At 36.9% G+C, this 14,690-nt stretch overlaps 1 protein-coding gene across 4 annotated transcripts in view; it reads left to right on the top strand.

Moving 5' to 3' along the window:
- Gabra3 (gamma-aminobutyric acid type A receptor subunit alpha3) overlaps positions 1-14,690 on the top strand; it is a 230,236-nt gene that overhangs the window by 14,831 nt on the left and 200,715 nt on the right. Inside the window, exon 1 of one of the 4 annotated variants that reach the window (XM_074062402.1) lies at positions 3,474-3,493. The exons of 2 other annotated variants lie outside the window; for them this stretch is intronic. In XM_074062402.1, coding sequence (XP_073918503.1) covers positions 3,478-3,493 — 16 coding nt within the window. In that variant the 5' untranslated portion in view covers positions 3,474-3,477. Of the gene's footprint in view, positions 1-3,473; positions 3,494-14,320; positions 14,341-14,690 lie in introns of those variants that run through there. One more of the 4 variants, XM_074062405.1, reaches the window with a different exon arrangement.

A 14,690-nucleotide genomic window follows, 5' to 3' on the forward strand; every position in this document is an offset into this window, starting at 1 on the left:
CCCTCAGGTATTTTGTTCCAGTAACAGAAAACAGATTGGTACATGGTGTAACCTCATTCTTCTTTATCTGGGTAACTGATTGTCCCAACACCAAGTGTTGAAGAGACTTTCTTTTCCCCACTATGTGTTCTTGGCATCTTTTTAAAAATCAATTCATTGTAGATGCATGGATTTGTTTCTGGATGGTTTATTTTGTTCTACTGGTTTATGTTTCTGTTTTATGTCAGTATCACATTATTTTGGTTACTATAGTATTCTAGTGTATGCTGCAGTCAGGCAGTGTGATACCTCCAGCTTTGTTCTTTTGACTCAAGATTCCTTTGCGTATGGAGTCTCCAGAATCTCTCATATTTTATTTTCTCCATTTGATGATGTTATGTTTCACTGATTATTTTTGATCTTTGTGCTATTGTGTTAATGCCTATGAACTGATGAATTAGTTACTTATACCAATGTTAGGAGTCTGGCTTTGTCCAGAAACATCCTTCACAATAAACATGTCTAGAAATTTTGGGCAAGTTGTTGTGGTCCCTAAGCCCACAACTGCTGTAGCTGCTGTAGCACTAGGGGGCACCCTAAGCCCAGGACCACTGAGCCATATGCTGTACATGGCTGGAAGCTAAGCCCCTGGATGCTGAGGCCTGACTTTTGCTGTGGGCTATTTAGGGCCCAAGGCCTCTATAGGCTGGATCTTGAGTCTGTCTTGCAGGGGCTATAGGTTCCTGTGTAACACTAGGGTTCATTTAGAAGCTCAGGCTGTATATGCTGCACTGGACTCTGTAGCTTTGGGGGTTTGCTCAGAGGTGGGTTCTACTGTAATGGGCTCAGTATTGGGATCTATGACAAAGTCCTATGCTATGCTCTCTCTTCTCCAAAGTGGATGATTTATCTCTTTCCATGTTGTGCTGCTTGGGGTTGGATGAGTGCTGATGTAGGTAGTATAAAACTATTCCTCCTTCTCTCTTCTGTGTATCTTTTTTTGTTATTATGCTATAACCAAGTATTTCTTACCTGGTTATCTTAGCTTGTATGAAGGTATTTTGAGAATGGGTTATTCAAAATGATGTTTCAGTGGAGGGGGGAAAGTTGTTGGAGAGTCCTAGTCTGCCATCTTGCTCTGCCTTCTTCTCAAGCATTGCATGCTTTTTGATGTTATCATAAATAATATTTTAAAATTTCAGCTTTTGAGTATTTATTTTAGTGAATAGAAATTAGTTAATTTTTGTATATTGACCTTGTATCCTATGACCTTATGAAATTTACTCATTAATTTAAGTACATTTTTAATTCTTGGTATTTTCTATGTAGATCACTATGATGTCTGATAATAAAGACAGTGTTATTTTTTTTCCAATTTGTATTTGCTTATCATCTATCTATCTATCTATCTATCTATCTATCTATCATATTTGAACTGGATAGGACCTCTACTATGATACTGAATAAAAATGGTTAGAGCAGTTCTCCTTGCTTTGCTCCTGACCTTACTGCACAAACTAGTGAGTCTTTCTCCATTATCTATGATACCTGCTTCAGATTTTTCTTACATGAAATTGACAAGTTTGAATAAGTTACCTATCCATAGTTTGTTGAGAGATTTTATTATAAATGTATGTTGAAATTTTCCAGATGATTTTTCTGCATCCACTGAAACAATCTTTGAAAATCTGTCAGTATGGTGAACTGCACTGATTGACTTTCAAGTGTTGAACCACCCTTGTATTCCCAAGAAAAAAACTTTACTTGGTTATACTGTATTATCCTTGTTATATATTTCTGTGTTCCATGGACTAATATTTAAGGCTGCTATGCTGACTAGTATACCACCAACAGCTCCATCAACTGACTACAATTTTGTTAGGGTCTTTTTGTATATATGTTCATTAGAGATATTGAACTTTATTTTTTTCTTATAATGCATTTTTTAGTCTCTGTAGGTAGTCATTCTGGTTTAATAAAATAAGTTGGGAAGTATTCTTTCTTATCTTACTTTCTGGAAAATTTTGTGTAGAATTGGTATTGTTTCTTCCATAAGTCCTTGGTATAATTCACTAATTAAACCAAAGTTCTTAACTGTGCATTAACTGTAATTTTAATTTCTTTAATAGATAAAGTGCTTTACAGGTGATTTATTTCTCCTTGAGTGAGAGCTGAAAATTTATGTCTCACTAGGAATTTGTTCATGATATTTCCTTATCATCCTTTAAATGCTTGTAATATATGTAGTGTCATTTTAATGCTGATTTTGTCTTCTTTTTATGTAAGTTGATCTTGTGTCTGTAACCTTAAAAAATTTTATTCATTCCTAAAAATTTGTTGTGGATTATTTTGAGTTTCCTGTTTATTAATTTCTCCCACAAATAACAATTATTTTAATTTTATTTTATTTAAAAAACTTTTCATTGTGCTAGGTGGAGGTACATTGTGGCATTTACAAAAGTTCTTACAATATATAAAATATATCATAGTTGAGTTCACCCCCTCTATCATTCTCCTTCATCCCTCCTCCCCCATTTCTGGAATAGTTTCAACAGATCTCATTTTTCATTTACGTACATGTGTACCCAGTATTTGCTCCATATTCACCCTCTTACACCCTTTCTTCACATCCTCACAGGCATGACCTGTTCTGTTCTCCTGCTCTCCAATTTGTATATGAAAAAAATGACTTTTTTTTGTTTAAGATAGCTACACAGGGAGTTTCCTTGTGGCATTTCCATGTATATATGAATTGTAAACTGAACTGGTTCCTCTCCTCTATTTTTCTGCTTTCTACCATAGCCCCCTTCTTATGGTGATTTCAACAGGTTTAAAAATTTATATTGATGTATCATTTCTTTTCTTATCATTTTGGCTGGGATGTACAATATAGTATTGATTAGTTATAGTGGCAATGAAGTCACTTTCCTGACTTGAGTGAGGGTGTTTCTAAAGTCTCTACATGATGTGTAGTACTTGCTGTAGATTTTTGGTAGATATTGTTCATCAAATTAAGGAAGTTTTGTTGTATTAATAATTTGCTGAGAGGGGGTGGGGGAGAGGGAGGGGGGCAAGGGGGGGTAAGGGGGGTAAGAGGAAAAAAATTTGCCGAGATTTCTTTTTGTGAATAAAAGATTCTCATTGATGTTTTTAATATTTTGAGGTGTTCATGTACTTATTATAATGTGTTAATAATTACCATATGCTAATCAATGCCTTGTTTCCCTTTCTTTTTCAGAATTATGAATTACACTGATAGATTATTTGATATTGAACTGTCCTTTCATTCCTTGGATAAACCTATTTGATATTTCCTTTTAAAAACTGCCTTTAAGTTCACATTAGTAAGTTTCATATTAGTATAATGAAATATCTGACACAGGTTAGTAATGAAGTAAAAAGAAATTTATTTACTTCACAGTTTTGGAGGTTTAAAGTCCAGAGAGTGTAGCACAGGCTCAGCAAGGACCGCCTGTTGGCTTCATCACCTCATGGAAAATGGTGAATGTCAATGGTAGGTGTGTATGTAAGAGTGAGTGATTACATTTTGAATCAAACCAGAGTGAGAAGAGAGAGGGAGGGGGAAGGGAAGAGGGAGAGAGGGATGGGAAGGGAGGAAGGGAGGGAAAATGAGGGGAGGGAAGAAGGAAAGGAAAAGGGAGAGAAGAGAGGATGGGCAGGGTCTCCCACTCTCTTTTAAAGGTATACCTCCAATGACCTAAGGACCTTTTGCTAGGCTTCACCTTCCAAGGGTTCCTTCACTTCTCAATAGTGCCACCCGGTGGACCAAACCCCTAACTTAGGGATCTTTGAAGGACTCTACCCATATTCTAACCATAGTGAGGCAGGCTAGTAATAGGGAAAGAAGAAACCGCTCCTTGAAGCAATGGGGACATGCAATGAGAACCAAGAAAGGAGAATTCTTTAAGGTCTCTGAGAGAAAAAATACTTAATAGCCTCCATTAGGATCAAAAATAGCATACCTAGGTCATAGGAAGTCACAGGGTGTTTTTGAGTTATCCATTCTAGGATGTGTCAACATCAATGTCCTGAAACAGTAGATACAAAAAGACACAGGAAGGAAAACCGTGTCTCGGTGGTAGGGTGGACCCAAAGATAACTTGTAGACCCACCCTAGTCCATCCTGCAAAGACTGCCCAGACCCCACCCCCATCCCCTTGCAGTATATAAATCTCCCCTCTACCAAAGCTAGGGGCTTTTTGGCTTCTGTGCTATCTGCCAGAGCCCACCACTTTTCTCTTGCAATGCTTTCTTTAAAACTTTATTAGGTTTGGCGATGGGTGAATGAATCTCCATTCAGTGTTTTGTTGAGGACGCAAGAGCCTGGAATCTTCCGACCAGGTCTTCAGAGACCACCCACCAGTAACAATAACAGTTCATAAACTGATTTTACTGTTTCTTTTCAATTTTGATACAAAATTACATTAAAATAAAAATTGTTTGCACAGCTTCTCATCTTCTTCCAGTTTTTGAAAGTGAGCAGAAGTTAAGAATTAAATATTTATTGATAGTTTAATAAAGCTGACTTTTGATCCTGGACTGATCCCATTCTCCCTTTACTACAAGGTGTGAGGAGTGAGAGCTAATGTTTGACCTGGTTCAATTTCTATTCTGCTCCAGTTTACTATTTCTTCTATTGTTTTTCATAGGAAATTACCCTTTTTTTTCTAGTTTTGAAAATAATGGCTAAAACTGGTTCTAATATTCTCTTATGGTTGTTTTAAAAATTGTTTGAATTTTTGTTAAGATTATATGACAGCTTAATTTAAAGTCAAATATTTTTCTGGGGTTTGGTAAGGAACAGCTTTCCAGAGATAACCGTTTTCAAATTTTCCATTTGATATCCGTATTTACCCCTAAACCACATGTTTATACTTATCCTCCTGAATTTTAAGTATTAGGCAGTATTTATTAATTTGCCACTCTGGAAGATAAATATTTGGGTTCATTTTAAAATCCCATATATGTACAAAGTATATGTTTCTTCTCCAACCCCCATACTCTTTTTCTTAAATGTAGCATAGCACTGATTTAATTTTTTGTGATGAGTATTTCAATGTTACTCATAGATGAGCCGTGTGATATATTGTTTTCCTATTGCTCCTTTAACAAATAATTACAAATTTAGTGACTTAAAGCAACACAATTCCCCTTTGTGTGGTTCTGGAGGTTTGCCAAGGGTGCAGTCAGTGTTGGTATGATTGTGCTCCCTTCTGGAGGCTCAGGCAAAACTCATTTCCTTGCATTCTCCAGCTTCTAAAGTCCTCTTGCATTCCTTTGCTTCTGGCTCCTTCCTCCAAGTTCAAATTCAGCAGTTGTGGGTCACGTATTTTTCACCTTATGTCACTTTGACACTGACTTTTCTGACTCTCACTTCCAATTTTAAGGATATTTGTGACTTCAATAAGTCTGGCTAGATAATCCTGAATAACCTCCCTATTTTCAGTTTGGCTGATTGGCATTCTTAATTCTGCTATCTTAATTTCCCTTTGTCACATAATTGGGGATTAAGATATTAAAACCTTTGGAAGGCCTACAATATATATGAACACGAATTTTTCTTTTCTGTACAATTTAAAATTTTTTCTTTTCCTTGGAATAATTATCTTTTAAAAATGTACTTATAATTTACATAGTTACCGGTAGTCCATGTTCAAATTCTCTCTGTCTATATCTGCTCAGTACACTCAGATACAAGAGCATTTTATTAACTTTTTGTTCTTGACATTGTTGCTTTACTCTTCTACCTTATTACAATCTGGACTGATTTTATCTACCTTGTTCCTAGTTGTCATCCTGTATTTTCCATTACCACCTTTAGATTTCCTTCTTATTTTTCTTGTGTTAGACTTTTTGTTTCTTCTATATTTATTCTCATTCTCATGGGGTACATTATCTTTTTTTTTTTCATTTTTCTTTTATTATTCATATGTGCATACAAGGCTTGGGTCATTTCTCCCCCCTGCCCCCACCCCCTCCCTTACCACCCACTCCGCCCCCTCCCTCTCCCCCCCTCAATACCCAGCAGAAACTATTTTGCCCTTATTTCTAATTTTGTTGTAGAGAGAGCATAAGCAATAACAGGAAGGAACAAGGGGTTTTGCTGGTTGAGATAAGGATAGCTATACAGGGCATTGACTCACATTGATTTCCTGTGCGTGGGTGTTACCTTCTAGGTTAATTCTTTTTGATCTAACCTTTTCTCTAGTACCTGTTCCCCTTTTCCTATTGGCCTCAGTTGCTTTAAGGTATCTGCTTTAGTTTCTCTGCGTTAAGGGCAACAAATGCTAGCTAGTTTTTTAGGTGTCTTACCTATCCTCACCCCTCCCTTGTGTGCTCTCGCTTTTATCATGTGCTCATAGTCCAATCCCCTTGTTGTGTTTGCCCTTGATCTAATGTCCACATATGAGGGAGAACATACGATTTTTGGTTTTTTGAGCCAGGCTAACCTCACTCAGAATGATGTTCTCCAATTCCATCCATTTACCAGCGAATGATAACATTTCGTTCTTCTTCATGGCTGCATAAAATTCCATTGTGTATAGATACCACATTTTCTTAATCCATTCGTCAGTGGTGGGGCATCTTGGCTGTTTCCATAACTTGGCTATTGTGAATAGTGCCGCAATAAACATGGATGTGCAGGTGCCTCTGGAGTAACAGTCTTTTGGGTATATCCCCAAGAGTGGTATTGCTGGATCAAATGGTAGATCGATGTCCAGCTTTTTAAGTAGCCTCCAAATTTTTTTCCAGAGGGGTTGTACTAATCTACATTCCCACCAACAGTGTAAGAGGGTTCCTATTTCCCCGCATCCTCACCAACACCTGTTGGTGGTGTTGCTGATGATGGCTATTCTAACAGGGGTGAGGTGGAATCTTAGCGTGGTTTTAATTTGCATTTCCTTTATTGCTAGAGATGGTGAGCATTTTTTCATGTGTTTTCTGGCCATTTGAATTTCTTCTTTTGAGAAAGTTCTGTTTAGTTCACGTGCCCATTTCTTTATTGGTTCATTAGTTTTGGGAGAATTTAGTTTTTTAAGTTCCCTGTATATTCTGGTTATCAGTCCTTTGTCTGATGTATAGTTGGCAAATATTTTCTCCCACTCTGTGGGTGTTCTCTTCACCCACAGTTTAGAGACCATTTCTTTTGATGAACAGAAGCTTTTTAGTTTTATGAGGTCCCATTTATCTATGCTCTCTCTAGTTGCTGTGCTGCTGGGGTTTCATTGAGAAAGTTCTTACCTATACCTACTAACTCCAGAGTATTTCCTACTCTTTCTTGTATCAACTTAAGAGTTTGGGGTCTGATATTAAGATCCTTGATCCATTTTGAGTTAATCGTGGTATAGGGTGATATACATGGATCTAGTTTCAGTTTTTTGCAGACTGCTAACCAGTTTTCCCAGCAGTTTTTGTTGAAGAGGCTGCTATTTCTCCATCGTATATTTTTAGCTCCTTTGTCAAAGATAAGTTGCTTATAGTTGTGTGGCTTCATATCTGGATCCTCTATTCTGTTCCACTGGTCTTCATGTCTGTTTTTGTGCCAGTACCATGCTGTTTTTATTGTTATTGCTTTGTAATATAGTTTGAAGTCAGGTATCGTGATACCTCCTGCATTGTTCTTTGGACTGAGAATTGCCTTGGCTATTCGTGGCTTCTTGTGTTTCCACAATATAATATAAATTAATAACATAATTTAAATATAACATAATAATTTAAACATAATATAAATTTATATAAACTGTTAATATAAATTTAACAGTAGATTTTTCAATCTCTTTAATGAATGTCATTGGAATTTTGACGGGAATTGCATTAAACATGTAGATTACTTTGGGGAGTATCGACATTTTTACTATGTTGATTCTACCAATCCATGAGCATGGGAGATCTCTCCACTTTCTATAGTCTTCCTCAATCTCTTTCTTCAAAAGTGTATAGTTTTCCTTGTAGAGGTCTTTCACATCTTTTGTTAGGTTTACACCTAGGTATTTGATTTTGTTTGAGGCTATTGTAAATGGAATTGTTTTCATACATTCTTTTTCCGTTTGCTCATTGTTAGTGTATAGAAATGCTAATGATTTTTCTATGTTGATTTTATATCCTGCTACCTTGCTATAGCTATTGATGATGTCTAGAAGCTTCTGAGTAGAGTTTTTTGGGTCTTTAAGGTATAGGATCATGTCGTCTGCAAATAGGGATATTTTGACAGTTTCTTTACCTATTTGTATTCCTTTTATTCCTTCTTCTTGCCTAATTGCTCTGGCTAGGAATTCCAGTACTATGTTGAATAGGAGTGGAGATAGTGGTCATCCTTGTCTGATTCCTGATTTTAGAGGGAATGGTTTTAATTTTTCTCCGTAAAGTATAATGCTGCTGTAGGTTTGTCATATATAGCTTTTATAATGTTGAGGAACTTTCCTTCTATTCCTAGTTTTCTTAGAGCTTTTATCATGAAATGATGTTGGATCTTATCAAAGGCTTTTTCTGCATCTATTGAGATGATCAAGTGGTTTTTGTCTTTGCTTCTGTTAATGTGGTTTATTACGTTGATTGATTTTCGTATGTTGAACCACCCCTGCATCCCTGGGATGAAGCCTACTTGGTCGTGGTGAATAATCTTTTTGATGTGTTGCTGAATTCTGTTTGCCATTATTTTGTCGAGGATTTTTGCATCAATGTTCATTAAGGAGATTGGCCTATAGTTCTCCTTTTTGGAGGTGTCTTTGCCTGGTTTTGGGATAAGTGTAATAGTGGCTTCATAAAATGTGTTTGGCAGTTTTCCTTCCCTTTCTATTTCATGGAACAGTTTAAGGAGGGTTGGTATCAGTTCTTCTTTAAAGGTCTGATAGAATTCAGCAAAGAATCCATCAGGTCCTGGACTTTTCTTTTTGGGGAGATTCTTGATTGCTGCTTCAATTTCATTTTGTGTTATAGATCTATTCAGGTTATTAATTTCCTCTTGGTTCAGTTTTGGATGATCATATGTATCTAGAAATCTGTCCATTTCTTTTAGATTGTCAAATTTATTTGAATATAGGTTCTCAAAGTAGTCTCTGATGATTTCCTGGACTTCCATGGTGTTTGTTGTTATCTCCCCTTTTGCATTCCTAATTCTACTAATTTGGGTTTTTTCTCTCCTCATTTTAGTCAGGTTTGCCAGGGGTCTATCAATCTTGTTTATTTTTTCAAAGAACCAACTTTTTGTTTCATTAATTCTTTGTATGGTTATTTTGGTTTCTATTTTGTTGATTTCAGCTCTTATTTTTATTATTTCTCTCCTTCTATTTGTTTTGGGATTTGCTTGTTCTTGTTTTTCTAGGAGTTTGAGATGTATCATTAGGTCATTGATTTGGGATCTTTCAACCTTTTTAATATATGCACTCATGGCTATAAACTTTCCTCTCAAGACTGCCTTAGCTGTGTCTCATGGGGTACATTCTCAATTGCTTTTTTTTTCAGAATGGGTCCAATGGTAGGTAGATTTTTTTTTCTCTTTTTTTTATTATTTTATTATTCATATGTGCATACAAGGCTTGGTTCATTTCTCCCCCCTGCCCCCACCCCCTCCCTTACCACCCACTCTGCCCCCTCCCTCTCCCCCCCACCCCCTCAATACCCAGCAGAAACTATTTTGCCCTTATTTCTAATTTTGTTGTAGAGAGAGTATAAGCAATAATAGGAAGGAACAAGGGTTTTTGCTGGTTGAGATAAGGATAGCTATACAGGGAGTTGACTCACACTGATTTCCTGTACATGTGTGTTACCTTCTAGGTTAATTCTTTTTGATCTAACCTTTTCTCTAGTTCCTGGTCCCCTTTTCCTATTTGCCTCAGTTGCTTTTAAGGTATCTGCTTTAGTTTCTCTGTGTTAAGGGCAACAAATGCTAGCTAATTTTTTAGGTGTCTTACCTATCCTCACCCCTCCCTTGTGTGCTCTCGCTTTTTTCATGTGCTCATAGTCCAATCCCCTTGTTGTGTTTGCCCTTGATCTAATGTCTTCATATGAGGGAGAACATACGATTTTTGGTCTTTTGGGCCAGGCTAACCTCACTTTACACTGTTGTGGGAATGTAAACTAGTACAACCACTCTGGAAAAAAATTTGGAGGCTACTTAAAAAGCTAGACATTGATCTACCATATGATCCAGCAATACCACTCTTGGGGATATACCCAAAAGACTGTGACACAAGTTACTCCAGAGGCACCTGCACACCCATGTTTATTGCGGCACTATTCACAATAGCCAAGTTATGGAAACAGCCAAGATGCCCCAGCACTGACAAATGGATTAAGAAAATGTGGTATCTATACACAATGGAATTTTATGCAGCCATGAAGAAGAACGAAATGTTATCATTCACTGGTAAATGGATGGAATAGGTAGATATTTTTGAGAACCTGATTTTTTTTCCTTTCTTTTTTTTTTGGTGCTGGGGATGAACTCAGGGTCTTGCACATTCTAAACATATGCTCTACCATTGAGTTACTGCCACACATCTTTGATTTCTAAAATGTCTATTTATTGTACCCTTACACTTCACTATTTTCTTTATCCATTCATCTGTTGTTGGGTACTTAGCCTGATTGCATATGTTGGCTGTTGTGAATAGTGCCTCGGTAAACATGGGTATGCAGGCATCTTTATTATATGCTGACCTCAATTCTTTTGGGTATACACCCTGTGATATAGGAGGATCATATAGCAATTCTGATTTCAGTTTTTTGAGGAACTTTCATACTGATTTACATAGAGGTTATACTAATTTACATTCCCACCAATGGTGTATAAGAGTCTTGTGTTTCTTGGTTATTTGTTCTTATGAAAGAGTAGAACATTAAAACTGATTGGAAATGTGGAGTGAGAAGGTATACTGTCTGCCAAGGTTTTTTTTTTTTTTTTTTTTGAGAACTGTAATGTGAATATCATTAAGTCTTTTCTTTTGAACTGAGAAGATGCAAAAGAAATGGATATTCTAGGTGACATCTTTGGAGGACACAGACTTAATTTCTTGTATTCTGGATGAGAAGGTTGGATGTGTCTTGTGAAATGTTGGGGTTTTTTGGTCTCATTTCCCTTTTTATTTGTCCTTGGTTGGTTTGTGAATTAAAAAAAATTGATTTACTGTCATTTTAATGGGGTTTTAACACGAAACCGAAGCAAATGCATGTTCAATTGACTGCAAAAGACTAGTAATAAAAGTCGTATACTTTCTAATTTTCTGTATATTTCCTTGTTTTATTTCTTATAGTTATTTTCTCTTTCCAGAGGGTCTAGGTGGTAAACTCTTTTATGTTAGTATGTGTATAGTGTTTTTCTTTTGCTACCACTCTGACATGATGGTTTAAATCAGTTTGCAATTTCATATGTATATATTACATGCATTGTATATGTGTGTCTTTTAGACCTACCATTTTCTATCTCTGGACCACTCTTAGACTTTGTTTAGAGCTTCTAATCTGTTCTCCAAATCTTTTAACTTTACTTCCATTTTAACAGTCATTCATCTTTATCTCTGAAGTGTTTCATTTTGAGTCTATTCCTCAGAAATATGTTAAAATTCACTAATTCTTTTGTTGGCCATTTTGGGTATAGGGTTTATGCCATCTTTTGAACTTTTGTTTCAGAATCTATTGTCTTGATTTAGAGGATCTTTATTTTTTTAATACCCACCATTTCTTATTTGTTTTTTACTTTTGCTTTTTCATAGATCTTATTCCTACAGTTCACTGAGGATGTTAAATATTTATTTTTAAGTACCTTTCAAATTGTTGTATTTCTCTGGGACTGCAATTTCATATTTGTTGAATTTGTTTATTATTTTTTTCAAGATGCTATTTTGGTAGGCTTTGAAATTGTAGCTTGCTGTAAATTTACTTCAAATGGGAAAATTCATGTTTTCTTTCCTTTGCTCTACTCACCTCTCCTAGCGTTGGCTAGACTGTGTTTTATTTGATCAGCTCCTTAGTTTACAACTAGTTCTTATGTTGGCAGATTGGGGCTTTTATTTCTTCAGGTACCAAAGGTCCAGTTTTTGAGGCAGTGGATGGCATGGTAGAAGGCCTAGTTACCTTAAGTGACCATCTGGTCAGTACCTCAGTTGGCAGTCTTAGTTTCTTGTGCTGGCCAAAACATATTTAAAGTTATTCTGTATAGGAATCCCTTCCTAATGTCCAGGTTTCCTGCAATGATGTAGCTTTCCTACCATGCCACTTATTCAATAGTAATGGTTTATGCTGCCACACAGTAGCTTGACTCCTGCACGTATTTCTGAGACGGTGACTTTAGCTCCCTTCCCAGTTGTTAATTTTTTTTTCAGCTTCATGGATATACTTCCTCTTTTACAATTGTGATTGTGCCTTTATTTTTTAATATAGACTTTATGATTTAGTAACCATTACTGCATTCTATGTTTGGAGCTGAGGGAAGAGATTTTTCCTATGTGAGCTCAAATTGCTAGCTTGACATGATGGCCTTTTGGAATTTCTAGATGGACAATAAATTCTTCCTCCAAAAATGAGTACTAATTTTTGGGGCTTTATTTATGAAAAATTATTCTTAGTTTTCTGTGCTTAATCTGTGATCATAGATTGTAATATTCATATGTCTGAGTATTATTCTGTATTGTGAAACAACAGAGGCATGAGTCTACTCAAGTTGGGTCTGGCAGGCAGGTGTTTTTGACATCAGGGGAACAGTAACATTGGACTTGCCTGAACCCTGGCCCCAGACTGATAGCAAAGGGATTTCTGTAAATCAGATGGGTGGCAGTGGTAACCTAAGTAGGAAAATCTTACTATGACAGATAGAAAGAAGAAAGGACAGGTGTGTGGGAAAAATGTTGGAACTAAATTGAAACAGAGGGGATGTATAGGAGGAGGCTACTAATCTTTAGTTTGAAGATAGCTGTTTTGATTGGTTTCGGAGGAGTGAGTGGGTCTCATTTCTTTCCCCGTGGTCTCAAGTAATTTCCAAGGTGGAAGACATTGTGCCATGATGTTGGAAGTAGTGAGAAGAGGCTGGTGTGGCATTGACAGTAATGTGTTTTGAGACTGAGGACATAGATTTTGCTAATTCTTAAAAGACTTTATAGGCCAAATTAAAGAGTTTAGTCTTTCTTCCAAAAGCAGTAGGGAGCCTTTAAATAGTTTTAAGCAAGGGAGTAAAGCAGATGATTTGCATTTTAATGGCCCCTTCTGTTGGCTGTGTGAAGGATGGATTAATGCAGCAGAAGGGCAGCTAGATTGAATATGAAGAGACCAGTAATGTTGGGTTGGCTAAGGTGATATCTGGAGACAGAAGATGGGTTTGAGAGATGTATTGGAGATGAATTGGTAAGAATAGTGAATGGAATATTTAGCAAACACAAGGAAGTCTGGTGTGACTTGTACTTTTGCTTGCATTTACTTTGCTAAATCTGTTTTCTACCATTTTTTCTGACCTTTGTCACTCACCCATAGACTGATTTATTGTTCTTTCCTCTCTTTTAATTCTATTTTTTCTTCAATCCTCAGCCTTCTGCTTTCCTCCACTGACACAAGGGTTTGGCTGTGGTTTTCTGCTGTTATCCCACAATCAACCTCTCCATTTTTCTTACTTTGCTGTCTACATTGATGATTCATTAATAACATTCTTCATTTCAGTGGCCTATTGTTTTCCCCTAATTTCTTGTTTGCTGTCAATCCATCTTTCTCAGTTTCCAGCAGGGACTAGCTGGAGACAAATGCTCTTGCTCTTAGAGAGTGGGCGTATGCATGCCAAATGTTTGCAAAAACGATCTCATTGTACAAGTGCTATTCCAGCTGCCTTAACATCAGATAGAAAGAAGTAAATACTCAACTTTAGAACTCACTCTCATCTTTACATGTGGAGTGATTTCCTCCTGCCGTCTGAGTGTCTGTTTAGAAATCTAAAAATGTTGCAGTCTCCAGAAGCATTTGGGAATCCTGGGTAGTATCTGTGCTATAAAAATACTTCTGGTTATATGCTCAGTAGGTGCTGGAGGCTGAAATTCATGTATATGAACGTAACCTTCCTGTATTTTTGTGCCTGGTCTGCAGATTCCCCAGTTTTAGATAAAGGCAGGTTACCTGAACTATGTACATTGTCCATTCCTGTTTATAGCTCCTGTACCCTGGAGACAAACCACGAATCTGCAGTTACTCTTTAGTCTACAGCTTCATCTGTCTGCCTGCAGACAGAAAGTAGCTCTTTGGATTGGGGGTGGGACACCACCGCCAACAGCACAGCAGCCATAGCTCTGAATCATTGCCTGTAGGGTGGTGTTGTGGAGTCTGGGTGCTGAGTTGGAAGGGACTATGAGTCACTGCACTTTAAAGGTGAGACCAGTGGTAAATCAGGTCAGCAAAGGTGAGGCAATTGTGCAAATGAGACATGGATCTATCCTCCTGTCATGATTTAGTTCTTGAATTACTGTCTCTAATTGGTGGGTCTGAGTGTCTGAAAATAGTTTCCTTGCTTTGTCAAGTACCTCCCAGGGGCAAAGAATAATTTTAGCAATTCTCATTTTCTCATAGAAAGATATGGAGGGAGGATTATATATGCAGTATGTATGGGTGAGTGACAAGTGTCCAAATGTTGTGATGTGCTACAGCCCCAGCCAGGATTTGGCTGTAGATATTGTGGCCAGAATTGACAAATTCAGTGTCCACATAATGAAGCTCCTGTG

The sequence above is a fragment of the Castor canadensis genome, chromosome X (assembly GCF_047511655.1).
Source record: "Castor canadensis chromosome X, mCasCan1.hap1v2, whole genome shotgun sequence".
In the NCBI taxonomy this organism is placed as follows: domain Eukaryota; kingdom Metazoa; phylum Chordata; class Mammalia; order Rodentia; family Castoridae; genus Castor; species Castor canadensis.